Source organism: Mangifera indica, chromosome 14 (assembly GCF_011075055.1).
Source record: "Mangifera indica cultivar Alphonso chromosome 14, CATAS_Mindica_2.1, whole genome shotgun sequence".
NCBI lineage: Eukaryota > Viridiplantae > Streptophyta > Magnoliopsida > Sapindales > Anacardiaceae > Mangifera > Mangifera indica.
Window position 1 is genome coordinate 2,988,087 of NC_058150.1, and position 23,289 is coordinate 3,011,375.

The 23,289-nt window shown below is 33.4% G+C and overlaps 3 protein-coding genes across 6 annotated transcripts; 2 read left to right on the forward strand and 1 right to left on the reverse strand.

Annotated features, from left to right (window-relative positions):
* Window positions 1–1,112: 1,112 nt before the first annotated feature.
* On the forward strand, window positions 1,113–8,083 carry LOC123195471 (protein farnesyltransferase subunit beta-like). Its single transcript, XM_044609183.1, has 14 exons — window positions 1,113–1,312; window positions 1,412–1,498; window positions 2,819–2,924; window positions 3,895–3,930; window positions 4,475–4,557; window positions 4,652–4,705; window positions 4,813–4,864; window positions 5,414–5,478; window positions 5,599–5,655; window positions 5,819–5,891; window positions 6,020–6,106; window positions 6,186–6,378; window positions 7,093–7,220; window positions 7,709–8,083. The coding sequence occupies exons 1-14, from the start codon at window positions 1,197–1,199 to the stop codon at window positions 7,943–7,945; spliced, it is 1,374 nt and encodes a 457-aa protein (XP_044465118.1). The 5' UTR covers window positions 1,113–1,196; the 3' UTR covers window positions 7,946–8,083.
* Window positions 8,084–10,540: 2,457 nt separating this feature from the next.
* On the forward strand, window positions 10,541–13,591 carry LOC123196205 (protein KINESIN LIGHT CHAIN-RELATED 2-like). Its single transcript, XM_044610124.1, has 3 exons — window positions 10,541–10,649; window positions 11,127–13,065; window positions 13,165–13,591. The coding sequence occupies exons 2-3, from the start codon at window positions 11,132–11,134 to the stop codon at window positions 13,349–13,351; spliced, it is 2,121 nt and encodes a 706-aa protein (XP_044466059.1). The 5' UTR covers window positions 10,541–10,649; window positions 11,127–11,131; the 3' UTR covers window positions 13,352–13,591.
* Window positions 13,592–15,285: 1,694 nt separating this feature from the next.
* LOC123196206 (L-aspartate oxidase, chloroplastic-like) lies at window positions 15,286–20,455 on the reverse strand. Of its 4 annotated transcripts, none has more exons than XM_044610125.1 (9): window positions 20,129–20,273; window positions 19,852–19,943; window positions 19,582–19,725; window positions 18,772–19,129; window positions 18,054–18,296; window positions 17,749–17,805; window positions 17,564–17,644; window positions 16,846–16,907; window positions 15,286–16,669 (listed from the first exon to the last, which is right to left on the reverse strand). In XM_044610125.1, exons 2-9 carry the CDS (start codon window positions 19,884–19,886, stop codon window positions 15,661–15,663), a joined length of 1,989 nt encoding a protein of 662 aa, XP_044466060.1. In that variant the 5' UTR covers window positions 19,887–19,943; window positions 20,129–20,273; the 3' UTR covers window positions 15,286–15,660. The 4 variants fall into 4 exon arrangements, with proteins under 4 accessions (XP_044466060.1, XP_044466061.1, XP_044466062.1 ...); XM_044610126.1 differs by having other exon boundaries at window positions 19,852–19,938; window positions 20,129–20,271; XM_044610127.1 differs by lacking the exons at window positions 19,852–19,943; window positions 20,129–20,273 and adding an exon at window positions 20,282–20,455.
* Between the last annotated feature and the right edge of the window lie 2,834 nt (window positions 20,456–23,289).

Here is a 23,289-nt window from a genome sequence, read left to right on the forward strand (position 1 = left end):
AAAAGATATTAATTAAAGTAAACACAAAATTTTATATTTAAATTTTTTTAAGCGAATTTTTAATAAGTTTGTTTTTTTAAGTAAACTCAATATTTATTTCAATAATATCTTTCTTTGATAATTACTTTTCCTTAGTAATGGTTTTTGTTTGATAAGTTTAATAACTTATAAATTAAAACATTCGTAAATTTATTCAAAAATAAATCGATTTTTTATTAGAGTATTGATATATGCTGATCAAAATGAACAATTGAACAGTTGCGAGTATGAGATTGTTAATATGATATGATTATTTACTTTTCTCTTACTTTAATATTTTTGAATTAGATGTTATTATATGAGTTTATGTGAATAAGTTTACATAATTTATTTAAATATGTAATATTATTTTTATTTATTGATTAAAAAATATTATATATAAATAATAATATATTATCATATAATTAAATATTATTTTATTTTATATATATTATTATAGATTTATTAATATTATATATATAATTTTATTATTAAAAAAATAAAAGACGATAAGGATGAAGAGTGGATTCATATGTTTTCAATCCGGGGGCGCCTGGTTTTTCAAAGTAGATATCGAGTAAACGGTGCGGGTCAGCTTTGATCGTCTTTTTTTGTCATTTCGTATCGTATCCAACTGGACAGCTTTGTCGCCGAATCCTAATCGCAATTTGTCTGGTGTGCCCAGATCTGCCTTCGCCAGTTAGACTTGTGTTTCCTGTTGAATATTATTCTTCTCTATCTGCCTTGTTACGCATTTGGTGGCTGTAAAAATGTTTTTGGGCCACTCGAAACGAGAAAATGTAAATCACTCAAACTAGAAAATGTTGCCAACCTGAAATGTCAAGAGATCATTGTAAAAGATGCCAACTTTTTACCTTGAAGACTCGGAGCTACTGATTCATAAAGTTTCTTGGCAATGTCCTCAGCCTAGCAGCGTCACAATACTCAACTCATTAACAGCTTCTTAAGATTGAGCAGTATCTATATATCAAAAATCCAAATTTGGCTTAAAAATGAGATGAATCCAAAGTCATAAATAATAATAATAATAATAATATGACGAAATAAAAGCAAATAATATATATATATATATATACACACATACGCATACACGCACAGAGACACACACGTACATACAAAACGGAGCTCAACACTCTCCCCACTCAACTAGTCACTCAATGGAGTCATCTTCGAGAATGACCGTGACGCAGAAAGAGCAGTTGATGGTTATGAACGACGTTCGAATGATGTACGAGACCTACGCCGGTGTTCCCCCCAAAACTCAGCGTTTAATGTAAGCAGGAAATCCTTCACATTAACTAGGGTTTCAATCTCATTTTTTCGCAAATTCTGGCTTTCCGAATTTTTAGTTTGTCTCTTTTTTGGTTTACAGGATGGAGCTTCAGCGTGATAATCACATGGAGTACTTGCTGAGAGGTCTCCAACAACTTGGTCCTTCCTTTTGCGTTTTGGATGCTAAGTATGTGCCTCTCTTTTGAATTTAAGTTCTTAATTAATTGTTAATTGACCACACTGATGAGAATTAAGGAATGGAGTTGAAGATATTTTAGAAGTACAATTTTGGACTAAGAGTTAACAATTATTTGTGATTACATTTAAGTATAATTTGTATGTTGGATTGGCAATAGAAGGTAGCTACTTTGATGATATATAGAAGGATATAATGTGTTAAGATTCAGTGACACAATGATTATTGTATGAATTTAACATAATCTAATTATTTCTATTAATGATATCCGTGGACAAAGTTTAGACTTAACATAGGAAAGTAGTAACCACGCTACTGAAATTGTAATATGGTACAAGGAGAACTAAAAAATATTTGGAGGCATATTCTAAAGGCATTTTTTTAATTGTATATAGCAGCTAATAGAAAGCCAATTAGATAGTGAATATTAAAAAAAGAAAGAAAGAAAGGAATGAATGATTTTAATTTGTTATTTCGTGTAAGAACTCACTTCTCAGGAGATCCATTTTCATGTTATATCAGATAGACTAATTCAGTTTTAGTTCAGAGAATTACAGTCAGACAAATTAACCTGTGGTTAAACTGAGCAATTGAACTTCACCATGTCTAAACTTGTTCAAGTATTCATAACTCACGTTTAAGCTAAGGTTTAAGTTGAAGTTATTTTAAAATAAGTGTTATACATTTAGTTCATCTGTTATTAAGTTCTTGTATATCGAGGTATATTCCTTGTAGTTGAGTAGATGGTTTAGATACTTAAAGACTCCAGATGGATTCAGAGAGAAGTTTAGGTAAAGAGATGAGACATACTGAAAATTGCTCTAAAATTAATTTTTTTTTTCTGTAGAAGTAGTAAATCTTTTCCTTTTCTTCAAAATAGCCAAGAGGAGGGTGGTTGCTCAACTCTGAAATATTGTTTAAGGTTTTTAATAGGAATGGGACTTTTCATCATCTAACAGTACATTGCTGAGAAACATAAACAGACACTAAAACTCAAACGAATACTCTTTGAATGAACAACCCAGTTGGCCAATAAACTGCATGGTCAATGAATGAAATGGTTTCAAGTAGCGTAGAGTGGCAGTCAAAAGAATGATCAGTTTCCATTTACTAGTCTTTGAACACTTTCCATATGTCCATATTAGTGGAAGTTTATTTATTGAGAACAAATTTTGTATCTTTGAACGTGCAAAACATATTTGAGCTTTTTTAGTGTTTTCCTCAAAGATATTTGGTTGTGTTCATGAGTTACATGAATGTCACAATGCATTCTTATTTTTTATTTTTTGTTGTGATTCTTGCTTTATCTAGTCGTCCTTGGTTATGCTACTGGATCCTGCATTCAGTTGCTTTACTTGGAAAGTCTGCTGATGCTGCATTTGAAGATAGGACCATTGACTTTCTTAGTCGTTGTCAGGTATGACGTTTATATTAATTTTCATAGCATACTTTGCTTTGAATTAAGTGTATTTTCAATTTGTTGAAATGCTTTCTTGCTTACTCTATTTTTTTTATGTGAACTATGAATAAAATCAGTAGAGGAAGCATCATTCCTCTTTGTCTATTTAAAATTTCATTGGGAGACTGTAGGTGGATTTCTATCGCCACTCTGTATCACAAATTCTACTCATAATTTCTTGAAGGCTCAATTTCTCTTTTAGAGTTTCTTAAAGGTGTCTTGTGCTTTTGTTTGATTATGATCATTGAAAATTTGGATGTTGGAAGTTGTCTGGGGTTCAAAATCTCTGTCCCTGGTGTATTGAATTGCAATTATCCCTGTTGAATCTTCTGTGATTAAACTTTAAGTTTTAGGACTAAATATTACTAGTTGGAATGTATTTATACCCCTAAAAAATTATACTATTGACTTTTGTGAGAATTAACACAATTACATACCTTTTTTGTGAAAATATACATGAGCTTTCTATGTGCTTGTGCTTTTGAATATACAAATCATGGATGCCAATGCATATCCAAACATTTAGATACTTTGGGCCCTAAGTTCATGTTTTTCTAATTCCTATTTTATGCTTTTTGTGCACATCACGTATTTTTGAAAAGCAGTGTGCTTTAGCATTACCTGGATCAAACACATTCATCTGGCGCTGTCCATATATGGAAATCTGTACTGTTTTGTCCCCTAATAAAATGACTGAACCTTGATAGTTGTGAAGTATCTAATGGCCATTTAAATCATTAGGATTTTTGTGCCTTCTGATCAGAGAGATCAATTACATTCGGTGCTTCATGCTTAGTGATCCGCTTGTATAATTAACATATTTGGTGCTACCAATTTTACATGCACACTATGTTAGCTGGTCGTTAAGGTAAAATGCTATTATTACATCTACAGCTTTTCATGTCATTCTGTTTTCTTATATTGGCAGGACCCGGATGGTGGATATGCTGGTGGACCTGGACAGGCAAGTAGATGATCCACTGGTTGGCATAATTACTTGTTTACCGTTGATGGAGACTCTCCTAGTTGCAACCAACAATATTTGCAATAAATTAAAGTGTTCCTTGTTCAAACTTCAATTGTGAAACCTTTCTTTCATTTGCATACCCCTTAGCTGTTGTTCCAATGTTATCTTATGAACTTTATCACATAATGAGCAAATCAATTTGTTTCTGGTAATAGATAAACAAAAGGGACAAAGTTGAAATCCTCTGGTGGTTTTGAACTTTCTTAATTCTGTTGCATCTGAGAGGCTCTAATGTTATTAATGAAGTCAGTCTTTTGATCTTTGCCATCTTTTCTTTTCTAAAATAGTACATTCTATTGGTTGAAGATTCTTGCCACTGATCTCTTAAGCTAACTGCTTAAATTTCAGTATCCTGCTTTTTTACAGGATGAGTCTTTGGAAGATTAGGCTCATAAGATTGCTCTTATTGTTTCTTTTTTATTTCTACTTTGAAATGTATTTTTCACAGTTGTTTCTCATTCACATATTTATATTCTATCAGATGCCTCATCTTGCCACAACTTATGCTGCGGTGAATGCATTAATTACTTTGGGTAGTGATAAATCTTTATTGTCGATTGATAGGTGAGTTTAAGCTTCTCTAAAGTCAGTCTTTTGCCTCCATATGCCATCAAGCCTCTGAAATTCTTTGAAATTATCTCTTGGGAATGCTTTGCAGGGGTAAAATGTACACGTTTCTGAAGCGCATGAAAGATCCAGGTGGGGCCTTCAGGTTTGTCAGTGTTTTTTATGATTTTAATTGAGAAACTACTTAGATTTCATGAATATTAATTTATATTTTATGCCTTCCACTTAGAATCACCAATTGGTTTTTCTTAGGATGCATGATGAGGGAGAAATTGACGTTCGAGCATGCTACACTGCCATTTCTGTAAGTTAGCTCTCTCTCTCTCTCTTTCTATGTATGTGGACACATTTTAATATATATAATAACTTTTCCTTAATCCTTGCTTATATATACACTTGCTCATTCTGGCTCTAATGTCAAAGTAAGGACATGCTTATAATAGTCAGTACATTTGTTCATCAAGTCAAACATTGGTTGGCAGTAGCTTCAAAAGTATGGTTCTCAAGCTGACATCAAATTCTTATAATTTTATACTATTTCGTACAATAGTTTGTTGATACATTGGTATACTTTCTTAATTGATGCCATTGTTAAATCCTCCCAATACACAGTTGCTTGTTCTTAATTAATATTTTCCCTGTTTTAAATTTGGAACTTACCATTACTGTCATGTGAATTGGTATGAAGTTATATTTCACTATTCATCTTGACTGTTAGAGCAAAATCTGTGCCTTGCTTTATTATGGTCTGCATACAATTTCAATGTTTTCTGCTCAGAAACTAGTGTTCAACATCATTTTTGTATTTTTAATTCTCACTGTCTTTCAGCGACTAATCTCTTGTTATAAACAGGTTGCGAGTTTACTGAATATTTTGGATGATGACCTTGTTCGCAATGTTGGAAATTACATCTTAAGGTTGGTTTCCAGTGGACTTTAATATAAATTTGCCAGTAGATCCATCTGATTCTGGTTTATCAGGTGGCTTTATTGATGAATGTAAATGAAAATTTTGTATTCTATGGCATCTCTATGCAGATGTCAGACCTATGAAGGAGGTATTGCTGGGGAACCTGGTTCTGAAGCTCATGGTGGGTATGTTTCACTCTGCATTCTCTGTCTCTTTTTTCTTCATTTCTGTGCTTGGTTTAGCTAATGCCATTGTAATGTGTTCCTTTTTGTTTTGGTTCATGTACATACTATTGTCTGTCTGCCTGTCTTAGCAAAGCCATTAATGGATTGATAATTTGATGCTCAGTTATACATTTTGTGGATTGGCTACAATGATTCTGATCAATGAGGTCAATTGTTTGGATTTGGCTGCCTTAATTGTAAGACAATGTTTCCTTTTCTACTGTTGTTTATGTTTTTATCTGGTAGATCTTAATGTTTGATCTGGTGATTCGGTTTATCATAAAACTGAGTGTTAATGTTCTCATTGCTCAATTTGATTGTATAGGATTGGGTGGCATTTAGACAAGGGGTAGAAGGTGGATTTCAAGGGAGAACCAATAAACTTGTTGATGGTTGCTACTCATTCTGGCAGGTTACTAATTTCTCTATGAATCTGCTGGTTTTCCTTGTTATTTTAAGTACAGTGGACTAAAACAAAGAAAAGTGAACAGGGAGGTGTATTTGCATTATTACAAAGGTTTCATTCAACTATTGGAGAAAGACTGACACAGTCAGGTCCTGGAGAAGCAGAGTACCATATTGATAGTCCAAAAGCTACTCCAGAATCAGATATATCAGAAGGGGAAGAGATTTCAGATGGTACGTCATCAGAAAGTGATGATGCTTGCAATTTTCCACGGGAAGGTAGGTTCACTTGAAGTGAATAATGTGGTTTTAATTCCATTTTTATTAAGGAATCAAGTCTTTGCCTCATCATGCCTTTTGACAAGGTTACAGCTGAAAATAAATTTTTTATTTTTAATTTTAGTAAACTCAAATATGAAGATTTTCTTCATTTTCTTTGATGTAAAAGGAAAATACAATTACAATATTCAGTATTAAACTTTACAGTTAGAATTAAAATAAAGGCTTTTTTTTTTTGGATGAGTCAAATAAAATGCTATTGAAGTTTAATTGGAGGGTAATACTACAAGAACGGCCCTTAATATAAATAAGAAGAATTTTTAATTAAAGTTAAGAAAATATAATCTTTTTTTTTTTAATTATTATGTAAGACAGGTTTTTCAAAAAGATATTAAATTAGTGTTTTCTTGAAAATCAACTTCAAGATATAAAATTTTGCCTATTAGAAGAAGCAAGTGCGTAAATATAAGGATTGAATACTGGGTTTTAAGAGATAGAAAGGATATTTTACAAAACATTTTGTGCAATCTAATCTAAACAATTGAAACCTATATTTATTCAAGAGGGTTGTGCATAAGAAAATCAATTTTTCCCATGTGTATTAAATACACTGTTACTTTATGTGGTAGCCATAAGCGAGGCCACCTCTGCTCTATATGTCCGCCACTGCTGTAAATTCATGAGATCTTAATTTTGTTTGTTAATTGTTTGCAGGTTCACAGAATGATTTCTATCCACTTTACTTTGACAATGTAGGCTTTGTCTCGTCTGAGGGGCATGCAGAAAGGGCCCCTCTTTTTAACAGCATTGCCTTGCAGAGATATGTACTTTTATGCTCACAGGTTAAGATTTGAAAGATAATTTTACTTATCGATCACTTGATGCTTGAGTGAAGGGAGTGGTGCTTTTGTCTGTGCTATTTCAAATAAAAAAATGACCAAATTGAATTAAGTAGTAAAACTGATGGAGAATCATATGTGTCAAATCATAAATTTTCTTGGTCAAGGTCATTTGAGGTTTGCTTTAGATTAAAATTAGTGGGACTGCAATCAAGCTATTATTTTGACTGAACTGAGCCAAAAGAGCATTGGGCATCTCTGCATCAGTTTAAATTAGTCTGAGGTTATGGTATTTTTGTCTTTGCATTTGACTCAGTTCAAAGGCTTGGCTTTTTTCTGTTCTGTGGGCTAGGTAGGGAGTTGCAGATGGAACATTTGATGATATACGATTATATTTGAGCCATCCTTAAAGGAGACAAATTTTCTTGTTCTCAACATATATAAATTCTCCTGCTTGGATTTGTACTTTTTGATAAATGTTGTCATTGCAGGACCCTGAAGGCGGACTCAAGGACAAACCTCGAAAATCTAAAGACTATTATCACACCTGTTATTGTTTAAGTGGTCTATCAGTCTGTCAGCATAGCTGGTTGAAAGACGAAGATGCTTCACCTTTGCCCAGAGCTGTCTTAGGTCCGTATTCTAATCTTTTGGAGCCGACTCATTCCATCTTCAATGTTGTCTTGGATCGTTATCGTCAAGCTCATGAATTTTTCTCAAGGGCCTAATGAAAATTAATCTTAGCAAAAATTTGTGGGCTGCCGGATATGTCGTTTAAATTCACAATATCCAACCAACTGTAGTTGAGAATCTCGTGAATTGAAACTGGTATTTAATTAAAAAATAATTTTACTTTGAATCTAAAATCAGCTTGTTTATAATAGCAAATTTAATTTTTAACTTATGCTCGATTCCTTTGATTTAAATTACGATTCAAGCTCGAATAATTAGTTGGAGTCTATCCCTGAGAGTAACATGGGTAGAATTACTTATTCAAATAGTTCTAGATAAGTTTTATAAATTTCTTATTATTCTCATGAAATGGTTTGTTAATACGTTTTCTCATCACTAATTAATATACACAATTCAGAATCTTACACAAAAACAATTGAAATCTAAGAAGACTTTAGTAAGTGTGCTATGAGTGTGTGAGAGGATAGCTTAAGAAAGAAGAAAAAAAATATAAGAAAGTTTTGAAAAGATAAAAAGAAATATATGAGAAATAAGATTTTCTTAAATGGTTTGACTCAATAATTGACGAATTTGCCTCCTTTATGGAATAACACAAGATGTTAGTTGTAGTTTTGTCTTTTCATGTCCTCCCCTCCTTTTTCCCTTTTATATACAAGTTTCCTAAAAGAAAAACAAATTTCAATCCTCTTCAATTTACGCCTTAATCATTGATTTGAATTTAAATCAAACGAGTTATATCAATATCTATTACATCTTATTTATATTTTCGAAAAAGCTAATTTTCTATTAGATGATTGTTATACTATAGAATTGGGATGAGACCTTTTGATAATTACTAGAAAACCTTATTTGTTACAACGTTGTATTCGTTGTGTGCTTGGGACAGTTCGTCATTGCACATGGGCATAATTTAATAATTAAAAAAAATCTTTTGATATGATTGTTGGGTTTTGAAAATAAATTTGAACCCCCAAAGCCTTGACCACATAAACAATTAAAACAAAGAGAATATAACAAAATTATGTACACTCATTTTGAGTATACAAATAGATATATATTTGATATATGTTATTATATAATTAGGTAATTTTAAATTAAAGATAAAATATTTAATTATATAAATAGATATTTGATAATCCATTTAAAATAGATAGGCATGGGGATTTGTTTTCATTACAATACAAAAGTTAAAAAGCTTGTCATGCCTTTTTGTCTCCAATATTAGCTTTACTAGGTTGGTGTCCACAACACACCATTAATCCTTCAAATTCGTCCACAACTTGCCTTATTTCTTGACCCTATTAGGATTCTTCTTTTAATTATATTTCTAATTATTATTTAAATTATTTTTATTATAATTTTTTATCTAGTATTAATTTATCGTGTAAATTGTGATCATGGCTTTGAGTGCTTAAATTAAAATATTAAAAAAAAGAAACTTAATATTATTCAATTTCAAATAAAGAGTAATTTAAATTTTATTTTTTAAAAAATGCTATCCATTTCCATCTCACCTCCATCCAATTCCGACCCGAATTCGAGGTAAGATGGTGACGTGTCACGACACTTGACTCACGGATTGTCTTTCTGAATGTTGTGGCCAGCGCCAGAAGCCTTTTTATTTTGCAACCGGCCAATGGTGGACCACTTTTAGAAGCACCAAAGATGCGGCTGGAATCTTGGATTTTGTCCACGTGGATCCCTTCAATCATCATCACATCAGAATGCCACGTGGTAAAAGCTGAATCTGTAACTCATTCAACGTCACACACTCCTGCTGTCACCAGAACATTTCCGGTACAGCCAATTTTCAACGCCTTAGCTGAAACCAATGCATAAAATCTCAAACCTTAATCCATAATTATCCTTTACTAATTAATATTAATTTATTATCCTCTTAATGTACCAATTTTTAATAAATTTTACTTGATGAAAACTGAAAAATATTTTCTAATTTCTGAAGGAAATTCACCATAAATATCAATGAAGATTGAAGAAACAACATAATAAATAAATGATTAATTCTAAGTAAACATAATAAAAAAAAAAATTAAAATCTTGGGTATTTCTAGAGAATAGGTGGGAGGGAAGTCGCCTTCATTGTTGCTTCAACATTCTTCTATAGTTTTATATGTAATGGAACCCCTCACCTTTACATTAAAAACCTCAACACAAATAAAAGTTGTGTGGACGATAATATATTATTATATAATTTAATTTTAAATTAAAATAAAAAAATTATAAACACAACTTTTATACTTTTATATATATATAATGTGTCATTATATAATTTGATGTTATTTTATTTTTAATTATTTAATTACTTAATAATATGTTATTATTTGTGTATAAGATTGTGCATATAATATTATTCAAATAAAAAACAATACTATGAATACTCATTTTAAATACACAATTGTGTATATACTTATATCTGTCATCATATGATTGAACATTACTTTATCTTTAATTTAAAATCATTCAATCATATGATAACATATATAAGTGTATATACATTTGTATGCGTAAAGTGAATACATATAGTTTTATTGTCTCTGAAATACACTTAGTTATTTCCTACTTTGCCCTTAGCCTCTTGCCAATTTTCTGTTTCTTCTGATAATTTTGTTTCTTCTTGCATACATGAACTTGTGCTCTCTATATAAAAGCACAATACAAACATGGAACTCAAGACCATCAAAGACTTGAATTCTCTTCATTGAAACAGAATATAGAAAGGTATAGCTTATATATAGTTTTTCATTTATCTTCCTTAATTTTGCATTGTTTATGTCTCTTTCTTTTGCTTTGTTGCTTGATTAAGATTATTTCTATAGCTTGTTCTGGATATTGATCATTGGAAGAGAGCTCCAGTTTTTCATTCTCTCTTCTGGGTTTGTTTTGCTTTGGAATGTTTATATGTCAAGTGAAAGTGTTTTGGTGATGGAAGAATATGGCAACAGAGTATTTTGGCATTATGCAAGTGCATAACTTTATCTTTTGTCTTTGAATGTTATAATATTCAGGGAATATTGATTTTTTAGGGTGAAATTTAGCTTACAGTTTTTGGGAATCTGATTTATTTAATGAAAAAGCTTCTGTTATATCCTGTATAACAAAAGTTTTATATTTTACATTGCTATTTTTGGATAGGAATTGTTTTTTTCTATCTGCAGAAAGTGTGCATCTTTTTATTTTCCATTGATTTATTTGCAGATATAATGCCTGGATTGACAATGGAGGCATTGAATGGAGACAGTGGCGGAGTAGAAGAATCTAATGGAAGCTACAAGGTGTATAAGGACAGCAATTTACAGCAAAGGTCTCCAAGAAGTCCATTGAGTCCACAGAGTCCCCCGAGTGACTCCATTGATCTGGCCATTGATGGAATAGTTGAGACATCAATTGAGCAGCTTTATCACAATGTGTGTGAGATGCAAAGCTCTGATCAATCTCCATCAAGGGCTAGTTATGGTTCATATGGTGAGGAGTCAAGGATTGATTCAGAATTGCGGCATCTTGTTGGGGATATTGTTGGAGAGGAAGAGATGATGAAAGAGGCAGTAGAGGAGGTGGAGAATAAGGAAGAGAGTGATGGCGGAGCTGGCGGCAAATTTACTCCAAAGGAAGTAAATGGCTTTACTGATAGAAAGGTTGCAAAGAATGGTAGAAGGCAAAATTCTCCAACAAAGTCAAGTCCTAAGGCCAAACCTTCTAAAGAAAGACCTGCATCTGATAAAAAGAATGAAAGAAATATAAGGAAACCAACTAATGCTTTCTCTATGAAGAAGCAAAGACGGAATGGACTGGAGGATCCTGAGACGGCATTAGATAATCCAGATCTTGGACCCTTTTTACTTAAACAAACGAGACATGTGATTTCTACATGTCAAAATCCCCAGAAAGCTCTTGAATTGGTTACGCAAGCGATGAAATCATTTGAGGTATGTGCAAATGGGAAACCTAATTTAGAGCAAGTAATGTGTTTGCATATTATGTCAGCAATATACTGCAGCTTAGGCCAATACAATGAGGCACTTCCTATTCTTGAGCGTTCAATTGAAATTCCAGTCATTGAGGATGGCCAAGATCATGCACTGGCTAAATTTGCTGGGTGCATGCAGTTGGGTGACACTTATGCAATGTTGGGTCAGATTGAGAATTCCATACTGTGTTACACAGCAGGCATGGAGATCCAAAGGCAAGTCTTGGGAGAAACTGACCGTAGAGTTGGTGAGACATGTCGGTATGTGGCTGAGGCTCATGTTCAAGCATTTCAATTTGATGAGGCAGAGAAGCTTTGTCAGATGGCTCTTGACATTCACAGGGAGAATGGTTCTCCTGCTTCTATCGAAGAAGCAGCGGACAGGAGACTCATGGGACTCATTTGCTACTCAAAAGGAGATTATGAGGCTGCTCTTGAGCATTATGTTTTAGCAAGCATGGCCATGGCAACCTATGGCCATAAAATAGATGTGGCTTCAATTGATTGCAGCATTGGAGATGCATATTTATCCTTAGCTCGATTTGATGAAGCAATGTTTTCTTATCAGAAAGCATTCACTGTGTTCAAGTCAGCTAAAGGAGAAAATCACCCCACTGTTGCTTCAGTTTTTGTACGTTTGGCTGATTTGTACCACAAGATAGGAAAATTAAGGGACTCCATGTCTTATTGCGAAAATGCGCTCAAAATCTATAGCAGGCCTAATCCTGGAATCCCCTCTGAAGAGATTGTCTGTGGTTTAATTGATATTGCTGCTATATATCAATCTCTGAATGAATCAGACAAGGCACTCAAGTTACTCAAAAAGTCTTCAAAAATATTCAGCAATACCCCAGGTCAACAAAGTACTATTGCAGGAATTGAAGCCCAGATGGGGGTTATGTATTACATGATGGGCAATTATTCAGAGTCCTACAACATCCTGAAAAGTGCCATTTCCAAATTTCGGTCTAGTGGCGAGAAAAAGTCTGCCTTGTTTGGTCTGGTGTTGAACCAAATGGGTCTTGCATGTGTGCAGCTTTATTCAATAAATGAGGCAGCTGATTTTTTTGAAGAAGCAAGGAGTATTTTGGAGAAGAACTATGGACCATATCACCATGACACATTAGGGGTTTACAGCAATCTGGCTGGAACCTATGATGCAATGGGCAGGTACTTATTCTAGCCAAATTATTTCTGTTATATTGATTGCAGTTCTTCACCTTATGCGATATCTCTTGTTAATTTGTTCTAATTTATTATCTGACACAGACTAGGTGATGCTATTGAAATTCTGGAACATGTTGTTGGGATGAGGGAAGAGAAGCTCGGAACAGCAGACCCAAATGTCGAAGATGAGAAGCAAAAATTAGACGAATTGTTGAAAGATGCAGGGAGGGTTCGGAACAGAAAATTGAGGTCACTTGTCACCTTTCTTGGCGACAGCAGCCCAAAATAGTAAAAGTAGATGAAATTGAAGTATCATAATTGCTGAGAATGTATATAATTGCGTTTGTAAACCATCTTCTAGGCTGAAATTAGGTTGTTGGTTTGTCCATTCCTTCTGGCAGATACTGAAAAGAAAGAACACCAGATCTTAAAAGAGAGCTGCATTTATACTCAAGTTTGTTAAAATTCCTTCGTCACAATCTTCCTTGTATGTCTTGAACTCTACTTAAGAAAAGGTGTGGTTTCATTATCTCTGTTGGTATGCCTACCTAACTGTCTTTGCCAGAATATTTTAACTATTTCTACTAATGCGCTTGCCCCTTTCTCTATCTCTGTTGGCATATGTGCATTTGTTTTCACTTTATAAACGAAATCATTATCAAATCGGATAAGCATACGAAGACGTGATATACTCATTCGACCTAAAGCTATGTCATATTCAGGAGACCAAACAGTCAAAACGGAGTTTGCAATTGATGTTGCCTCGACTCTTCCCGCTGCTAACCTGTTCATATTTTACGGAATGTACATCAACATAGGTCAATGCTGCATGCGGAAGTTGCAGCCTCAGGATATCTTGTTTTTAAGCTCCTTATTGAACTCGAGTCACCTCATTTTTGGGCTTTACACACCCACTAGGATCCAGACTAACAGGTACATGAGTTGATCTGTCATGTATAACACTATATAGCAAACGCCCAATTGGTCCTGTGTTATGTATCCGAAAAAACCTTGCCCCTTCCTGGTATAGTTGCTGAACATAAACCAGAACTAGCATCAGGAGTAGAGGTTTGAATTTCTTCAATATTTGTGTGTTAAAACCATAGTAAAGATCATTCTGTCCAATATCTATCATATATAGCGCCTAGGAAAAGTCCTTAGGCCTTGGGAGAATGCTCTTGAATGAAGCAGTTGTTCCTGGTTATAGAAATTCACCAAACACATGATCATACATAAACACATTTTGACAACAAATAATGCATCTCCAGGAACTTCCAATTGATGGAAATACAGAAGCATAAGAGGGACTTGAATTGTATAGATTGAGAAATTTGAATGGCAAGTGGAAAGGGCTATAACCACCAGGCCTAACAGAAGAACCTGCAGTTGCAAAATTAGCACCATGCCTGAAATTGGTCCCAATTGAATCCAGACATGTGCGCAGGTATGGTAACAACAGGCTCTCAGCTGCAGTACTGAGCATCGAGATTAGAAAAAGAATAAAACATGGCACATTTTTTATCATCACGATTAGCCTGCTTACCAATGAAATCTATAATAAGACGACTATCACAAGATCTTCCGGCTGGATGTCCAAAGAAAGTTTCACCATTGGGTGAAGTGACCTGTGACTTTGCTGCAGATATTCCTCCAGTGTCTGAACTTGGGTCCCCAAAGTTATATATAGCTGGAAACTCACAGCCCTAAGCACTGACACTACCCACAAACATCAATCCCAGAACCAAAAATGAAAGCATAATAACCAAATTGAAGGAAAAGGAGACCATGTTAGGCTAAGCAGAAGCAAGAATAACTGCAGTCTCATACCACAAACACACTGTGTGGGAGTCCATACATGTACTTAGTATTATTTTTTAATTCAAGAAAATCAAAAAGGAGGTACAAGTTGCATTAGAGTATTAATGTTCTGCAGATTTTAAATTGAAAAGAGACAAAAGTAGGATAGTGAAATGATTACAATGCCTGGCCTTTCTTCTAATTTGATTGTGTTTGTCAGAGAAAGAGGCACTTTCTGATTCATGATCTTTTTTGGAGACTAATAAAGTTAATGCCTACCAACAAGCAAATTTTGGATGGTGTCCACTTGAGGCGAAAGATACATGGTCCCTCCGTTTTATAAGATTAACGTAAGATCCCTTTGGTTAGATGAATTGTTATTGAAGAATATCAATCAAATATAATCAACAGAGAAGCTAAAAATAATTAGGCGAAAACTTTTGTTGCTGCATTTTTGCATCAGTATATCCCCAGGGACTATTTTACATTAATATCAGAGAACAAATCTTGAGCACAAAATTGAAGGATGACAAAAGCGTTTGATTTTGATTCCTACACAATTTTTTTTTTTTTAAATTTTACTTTAATAACTAGCCATCAGAAACAATCTGTATAAAAGAAAATCAGATGAAACAGAAAGAATTTCAAATAAGATAACCTAAATCGGTTTTCCAAATGCTGCAAGGAACACATCAGTTCTTGCTGAAGGTATTTATTGCAGGTTTTCTGATGTAAAGAGTAAAGGTGCTCGGTGAAGAGCAAGTTTCTGCAGGTTGTACTTGGAAACATATCCTGCGCTTGCTAACACACAGGCAGCTTGTGCAGTTGTCTTGAACTCCATGTGGAATTTATAGGTGAAGGGAAAATAATCGTTGGGAGCCTTTTACTTTCCTCGACATGTGGAAAATCAGTGGTGTAGTGAAGTCCGCGGCTTTCATGCCTAGCAAGGGCACTGCTCACTACCAGCTTTGCACAGCAAAAGAGGTTCCTCATTTCACAAGCCTCAATTCCAACCATTGTCTGCTCCCACCCCTGTTCAAACAAGTATGTTTCCCATGTAGCCTCCAACTGAGCTATTTTTTGCTCTGCAGTGTTTAGCCTTGTTGTAGACCGAACAATACCCACATACTTCCACATGATTGACTGCAGTTCTTTTCTCACTTCCCTTGTTTTCCTCAAAATATTGAGCATTGTATAGCTCCCAAGTGATTTTGCCACAATTGGTCTGGCCCAGAAACTCAAAGAACTAAGATCAAGGCTAGAGCTCTTCATGTGATCAATTGAAGGCTGGACAGCTCTTCGTGCAAAAACTAATGCTTCTAGCAAAGAATTGCTAGCTAGCCGGTTTGCTCCATGCAAACCTGTGCATGCAACCTCACCTGCCACATACAGGCCCTGCACGTTTGTCTCCCCTTGAAGCCCAGCTCGGACTCCCCCGCACATGTAATGTGCAGCAGGGACCACTGGGATTGGTTGTTGGGTTATGTCTAGACCATAATTGAGGCATTCAGCAGCTATGTTGGGAAAATGTGACAGGACCTTCTCTCTGGGCTGATGACTTATGTCAAGCAACACATACTTCTCATTCCGCTGCTTAAGCTGGTCATCTATGCCTCTTGCCACCACATCCCTAGGAGCAAGCTCTGCTCTTTCATCATAGAGGGGCATGAACCGTTCCATGCCCAAGTTGTAAAGGATGCCTCCATCACCCCTGACAGCTTCAGTGATGAGAAATGCATTTTCTTGACTTTTGTTTGGTTTCATAGGAAGGCCTTCATCAGCTAAGGCAGTTGGGTGGAACTGAACAAACCTGAGAAAAATAATGATACAACAATTTATAGAACTCTTGGACAAATGAAACAAAATCTTTAGTGCAATATTTTCCAGTAGACTGGTTTATGTACCATATAACACAGAAACATCATTCCATCAATATGGCTATGAATGAAATAATGGAAACTAAAATAATCCTGAAAATAAACTTACTCCATGTTGGAAATCACCGCTTCGGCTCGGTGGGCCATAGCAATTCCATCTCCAGTGGCCACCTATATAACCAGATAAAATATGACGGTGAATTAGCTAGAGTAACCTTTTTTTTTTTTTAAAACCAAATATGAGACTGCATAAATTGTTATTACTAATTCCAATCATGATGCAAAAAGAAAAGACATATTTCTAAGTTCAGTAGAAAAAGCCAAAGAGAAACCAAAAGTCTAAATTTATCCCACAAGAAAAAGTTCTTCTCTCTCTATGGTCTTCAAATATTTTTTGATTTTTATCCAGGAAAAAAAGTAAAAAAAATAGTAACCATGAAACGGTCCTCTACTGAGAAGCCACAAACCGTTTACCATAGTTTAAAAACATTAGGACAAAACAATATATGATTATCAAAACTCTCAGATTCTCTCTTACACATAGATACCATAGAAGAGAAAAAACACTTTTGGCCTCCTATGTCAATGAAACAATTTTGAGTAGCAATATACTTGCCATTAATCAGCATAAAATATAAGAGAGAACACAGCATGTTTACACATTCACTTGAACAATACATTTCATTATTCACTTGTTTCAAATTCTAGAATTTTTAGCAGTAAGATGCAGGGGACAAAATTTCCCCTTTAAGTTATGGGAACAGAAAGAATTATACATACTGAAGCAAACAAATACTCACAACAGAAAAAAAATGAAAGCAAAATACCAGAGGATTTGTTGTCGACGGATAGATATGTCCAGCCCCACCTGATGCTAGTAAGGTCACCTTTGAAATAAATCGTATAACCTGATATTGTGACAAAGGTAAAGCACCAGAACATGATGTGAAGTTAATTTGCAAACAGTTAACAAAATATAATGCTAGAAACAAACTAGTAAAACTGCTCTCACCTCTTGTGTTTCAGTATTTAAAGTGTCAACACCATGGCAAACTGTGTTAGGACCATCCTACAATTTTAAACAATTCATTTCAGCATTTAATTATGCTGGGTGATTGAAATTACAATGTTAAATCTAAAGATAACTAGAACTGATAAAGAACTTTGGTATATTTTGCTCCTAAAATGTTCTGAATGCATATAAAATATATACTACGTAAAAGCTATGCATCTTCTTAAAGATCTATCATTGAAACATACCAATCCAAGGGTTGCAAAACACAATACGGAACTTTACAGTTAAAATTGATAACGAACCTGAGAAGTTAGCAGATCTATTGCAAAGTGGTGTTCAAAAACAGATATATTGGGGTCATTGACAACTGCTTCTAGTAGAGCCCGCTCAATCTCCCTTCCAGTCATATCAGCTGCATGAACAATTCTGCAATGGGAGTGGCCCCCTTCCCTTGCCAAGTGCAAGTTTCCATCTTCCCCATGATCAAAGGATGCACCCATAGAAATCAACTCTCTTATTCTATCAGGTCCTTCTGTACAAACAACCTGGACAAAGTGTTACAAAAACTGTAAAAGGACTGACTAAGCAGCTGGAAGTTTTAGATTACTGTCAAATAGTTATTATCTTGACAAAGTGTAGGAACAAATATATGGTACAACCCTTCATGCTCTAATATCTCAATAAGTCATCATTTACTGACTGAATTTTCTATGCTAAACATATGTTACTGCCAATTTAATTACATTAAGGATATTAATAGTAATTATGTGAAAACTATAATAACAGTTGAGGCTAGAGAGACATGAGGCACAGAACATCATCCAATTTCTATCTTGGAGATAATGAATTTTAATCTTATGTTCTTCATTGCTCTAGGACCATCCATATAGCGTTTAAATCCAAAATTAGACTGCCATTCAAATTCACATTTTAGTACTTCAACAATTAAACATGTGATGTGAAATCATAGTTGATAAACAACTGATTCTATGCACTAGAGTTGTCCGTTTCAGAACTCACTCTAACAGTCTCCTCATCACATAGATAAGCCCCAGCTACCATGGTGTCCTGCATGTGACTCTCTACAGAATCTGATGGACACAGCACAGCACTAACACCACCTTGGGCATAGTTTGTGTTGCTTTCATGAGGCTCTGCTTTTGTAATCACAGCAACAGATCCCTGTTTGGCAACTTCAAGAGCATACCGGAGACCAGCAACTCCACTTCCAATGACAGCAAAATCAAAATACTTTGTTGAACCGTCTCTCAAGCAAGCTGATACAGAGACAGCTTTTAAGGACTTCCATCTCTCACTCACAGAAGATTGAAAGAAATTACACTTCTGGGACAGCAAAGTTTTGGATACCCCACATGACCTGGAATATTTTACAAGAATACGCATAGGTTAAAAGCATAAATATGAAAAAGACTTTTTTCTTCAAAGCAACAGACCGAACACAAACAAACAGTTAAAAGATTTAATTATTGTGTTTGTATGCGATTTCAAAGATCTAAACCACCATTTCTTTATGTGGCAAATTTCTCCAGAACCACACATTGCTAAAATTAAATGTTCATATTTGTGGTTTTCATTTGGTGTGCATGTTTGTTAAAATTAAGCAGTGAATTTCTGATAGCCACGATACTTCAAGTCCTTTGCAGAAAGTAAACTTCTCAATCAATTCTAGGTAGCCTTCAAACAAGAACTCAAGAATATTTATTTCTCATAGATGATAAGAAACCCAAATAAAATGAGTTTAGTGTTCAAGACATCAAAATGAAATCCATGCACCAATTTAATACAGACACCAAAATTGTTATCAAATACCATGAGAGCTCTCTCTGTGGACATCCATTAAGTGCCACACTTGAAACCAAAGAAGCTTGTTTGCAACCTTGACCCTTGTAGCCAACCACTCCAAAAGGCAGATTGCCACTTCCAGCAGCTATACTGGTTGTCATTGAAATGTCTCTGCAACACAAAATGGATTAGAAATGAGAACTAAATCACAAAAACCATAAAGAAATAAGAAATAAATCACAAAAACCAAAGAAATTAAAAACATAATGAATAAATTGCAGTTTACGTGTTTCTCACATTAGATAATGAAAAAAGTATAGAACTTCGATCATGCAAATGAACCATCAAAAAGATCTCCCACGTTTATTCCCAAAGTTACACAGACTGATCTAGTTGGAAACAAAAACAAACGAAACAAAGTACATGTAACACATCACCTTTTTACAGATCATAACACATTAAAACTCAATAAAGAGCTTTATTTTAACCCAACAACATAGACAAAATAACAGAATTAATACATAACTCAAACTCAAGATGAAAAACACAGTTGGGCCACAAAAAACAGACTTACAAAAGATGTTTGAAAACAGATTTGTTGAAACAGAGGAAGGAGTATGAATCTGAAGTGAAATTGTAAGAAGGAATTGAAAATGAAAATTGAGGAGATGGGATGAAGAGAAATAAAGCAGTGGTGAACAGAGGCCAGAGAAGAACAGAAGCCTACGTTTCCAAGACGCCACATTCAACTTTATTCTTTTCCTATTGACCAAATGGCGCCATGCTTCTTCACTTGGTGTGCGCCGTCCGGTCCCAGAAATTGAACCACATCTTCCTTATTCTCTGTCATTGATGTCGTAAAAAATATTCCTTATGACTATAATCCGCCGATATAATATGAAAAAAATTAGGGTGGAATTGAGGTTTTCTGCACGAATTTTATTTCTAAAAAAAATTGAAGTTGATAATAAAATATTATTTTATTTTTAAATTTTTATTATCTAATACATTATAATATATCTTCAATTATATATTAAAAAATGGGCAAAAGAGTATTTTCTATTTAAGTGTTAGTTCAATCTCAAAAAGTATATTTCATTAATTGAAAAACTCAAACATTCATTTATAAACTAACTTCCATTAGAATTTTCAATTAAAGATAAGAGTAAAATTATTATTTTATTATTAAACCTTAAAATTTTCAGGGGTATTTAGTTAAAGGCTTATAAATATTACTTTGGTAATCTATATTTTATTACTTATATTACTTTATTTGATTTATAAGTAATAAAATATTTCGATAATCTTTTATTATCAATGGTGATAGTAAATAATATAAGAGGTAATATGGTTATCATTTTTATCTTAAGTATTAAAATATTAACAAAGTAATCTTGATTTTATTATAACTATATCTTTATTTATTAATTTTTTTAAGTAAAAATAATCTTATTTAAAATTAATATAACAAATAATATAAATATATTTTAGAATAATTAAACCTAAGGGCATTTGAGTAAAATAATATATTAGAATTATTTTATTACCTCAAACCAAATACAATAATTATTTATATTTGTTCGTTTTTATCAAATTTTATTAAATGTAATAGTAATTTATATTCACTAATTTTCAAGATATGATAATCTTCCTATTTTAGTAATAAAATATTCTCTAAATCAAATATCACCTAAACACTTATATCATTTTCTCCTTTAATTTAAAAAACTAACAATTTCTCCTTATAATTAAACCTTGAAAAACAATATTTCCTCTCTAAGATTGTTTATTCCATCTCTGTCAATCGAATGTCATTTCCACCGTTTTCTTCTCTAATTGTCAACGTTCATCAGACTAATTTCGTTGGACGAAGATGAATCGTCTTCCTTCCACAAAGAAATAAAAATGATTCGTTATTTTTGTCTCTTCGATCAAACAAAGATGAATATTCTTCATCTGATCAATAAATTAATATCAAAAGAATCTTTATCTTAAGATTTATAATTTACTCTCAAACATATAATTATATGTACACATCTATTTATATTTATACTAATAAATTATTTATTATTTTTAATTAAAATTAATATAAATTAAGGTATAAAATTAATTAATAAAAATTTATGAATAAAATATTGTTTTGTTTAAGGGTTTTTTTTTTTTAAAAACTTTCAAACGATTCCATCAAAAGTTGGTGGGACATAATGATTTAACCAAAATTTAATTGTAATCCCGCAATTAAGTGGCCATTGAGATGGTCAAAAAAGGTGCTTCACACAAAACTCATGATGGATGCACTTTTAATTTTTAGCCACCAAAAAATGACATTCAATGGGCGTGGCTGCGTCTTCGCCTTTCATTCACCAATCATTTGTTAAGTATACCGTTGCCTTTCCCATGGTACCGACAATCTCTAACTAGAAATAAAACCACAAATGGTAGCTTCCAAATATATACATGAAGACAAATATTTGTTTAATCTAAGGAGAGTAAGGATGAAATAAAATTATATATATATTTATTTATTTTAATAATATAAATAAATATATATTTGATATATATTATTATATAATTAGATAAATTTGAATTAAAAATAAAATAATATTTAATCTAATATATATAAGTGTATATATATATTTATATTATAAAATAAATATGTATAATATTACTCATAATTATGAGATATAATATTTTAAAATTGTAAATAATCCAATTGCCCCCGTTATCATCCTTCCCCAACTCAATCAAAACCAAGCTACTCTTTGTGGTTAAGAGTTCAAAATGAATAAGGACTGTTTTTATTTACAAAATAGAAGACAAAACAACAATTTGAAGACTTGAACAAAAGGTTTACATCATCTTTAATAATTTGATAATGGTATATCACCAAACTTACAGGAGCTACATGAGTTGAGCTCGTATGTTGGAGTTATCGAAGGGCTGATCCAAATTACGTAATGCTGACGCCAAGCAAAGAGCATCTGGCAGAGGGCACAGTTTGGAAAAATGGTGAGAGACCAATGCTACAAGCGGATGTAAATGCCAGAAAATTTGAAGACTTGCCCAGGGAGCAAGGCCCTTGAGGAAAATATTGTAAATTGGATCCTTTTCGCTGCATCTTTTAAGAACTTGTTGTCCAGAGGTAGGGATGACGGGTAAGGCAAGTGTTCAAGTTCCATGACCTTCCTTTCTTCAATCTCTAGTACACTTTGGATCTCCAATTTTAAGAAAACACTGAGCTTAGATAAGGACATATTGGAAGAAATTTTTAGTTTGGTCTTGGAGAAAACAGAACAGGAAAAGTGTTTCCATAAATTATTTTTTGTGGATCAAACTTTCATAACAGTGACAAGCAAAAATAATTCTTGCAGTTTTGGCATTTTTTATGTTCCCAGGCTCTCTGAACGTGGAGAACATTTTAGGGCTACACAGGTTCAAATCCAAATACAGAGATTCAAGTTACTTGAAAAACTCAAATAGCTAGATTGAGTAAGTGTGAAATTTTCAAATAGTCTCTTTTAAAAGGGTTTGGATTCAAGCTAATTCATATTAAAATCAGATTCTACTAAATGTAGAATTTTCAAATAGTCTAAGGTAGAGATGTCAATGCGTCAGGCCGGGCCGGGTCTGGCCCAAAACCCAAACAGTAATGGGCTTTCGGGCTGGCCCATTGAAATATAAAGGTCTAAAACCCGGCCCATTTAATCAATTTTTTAATATAAATTTTTTTTAATT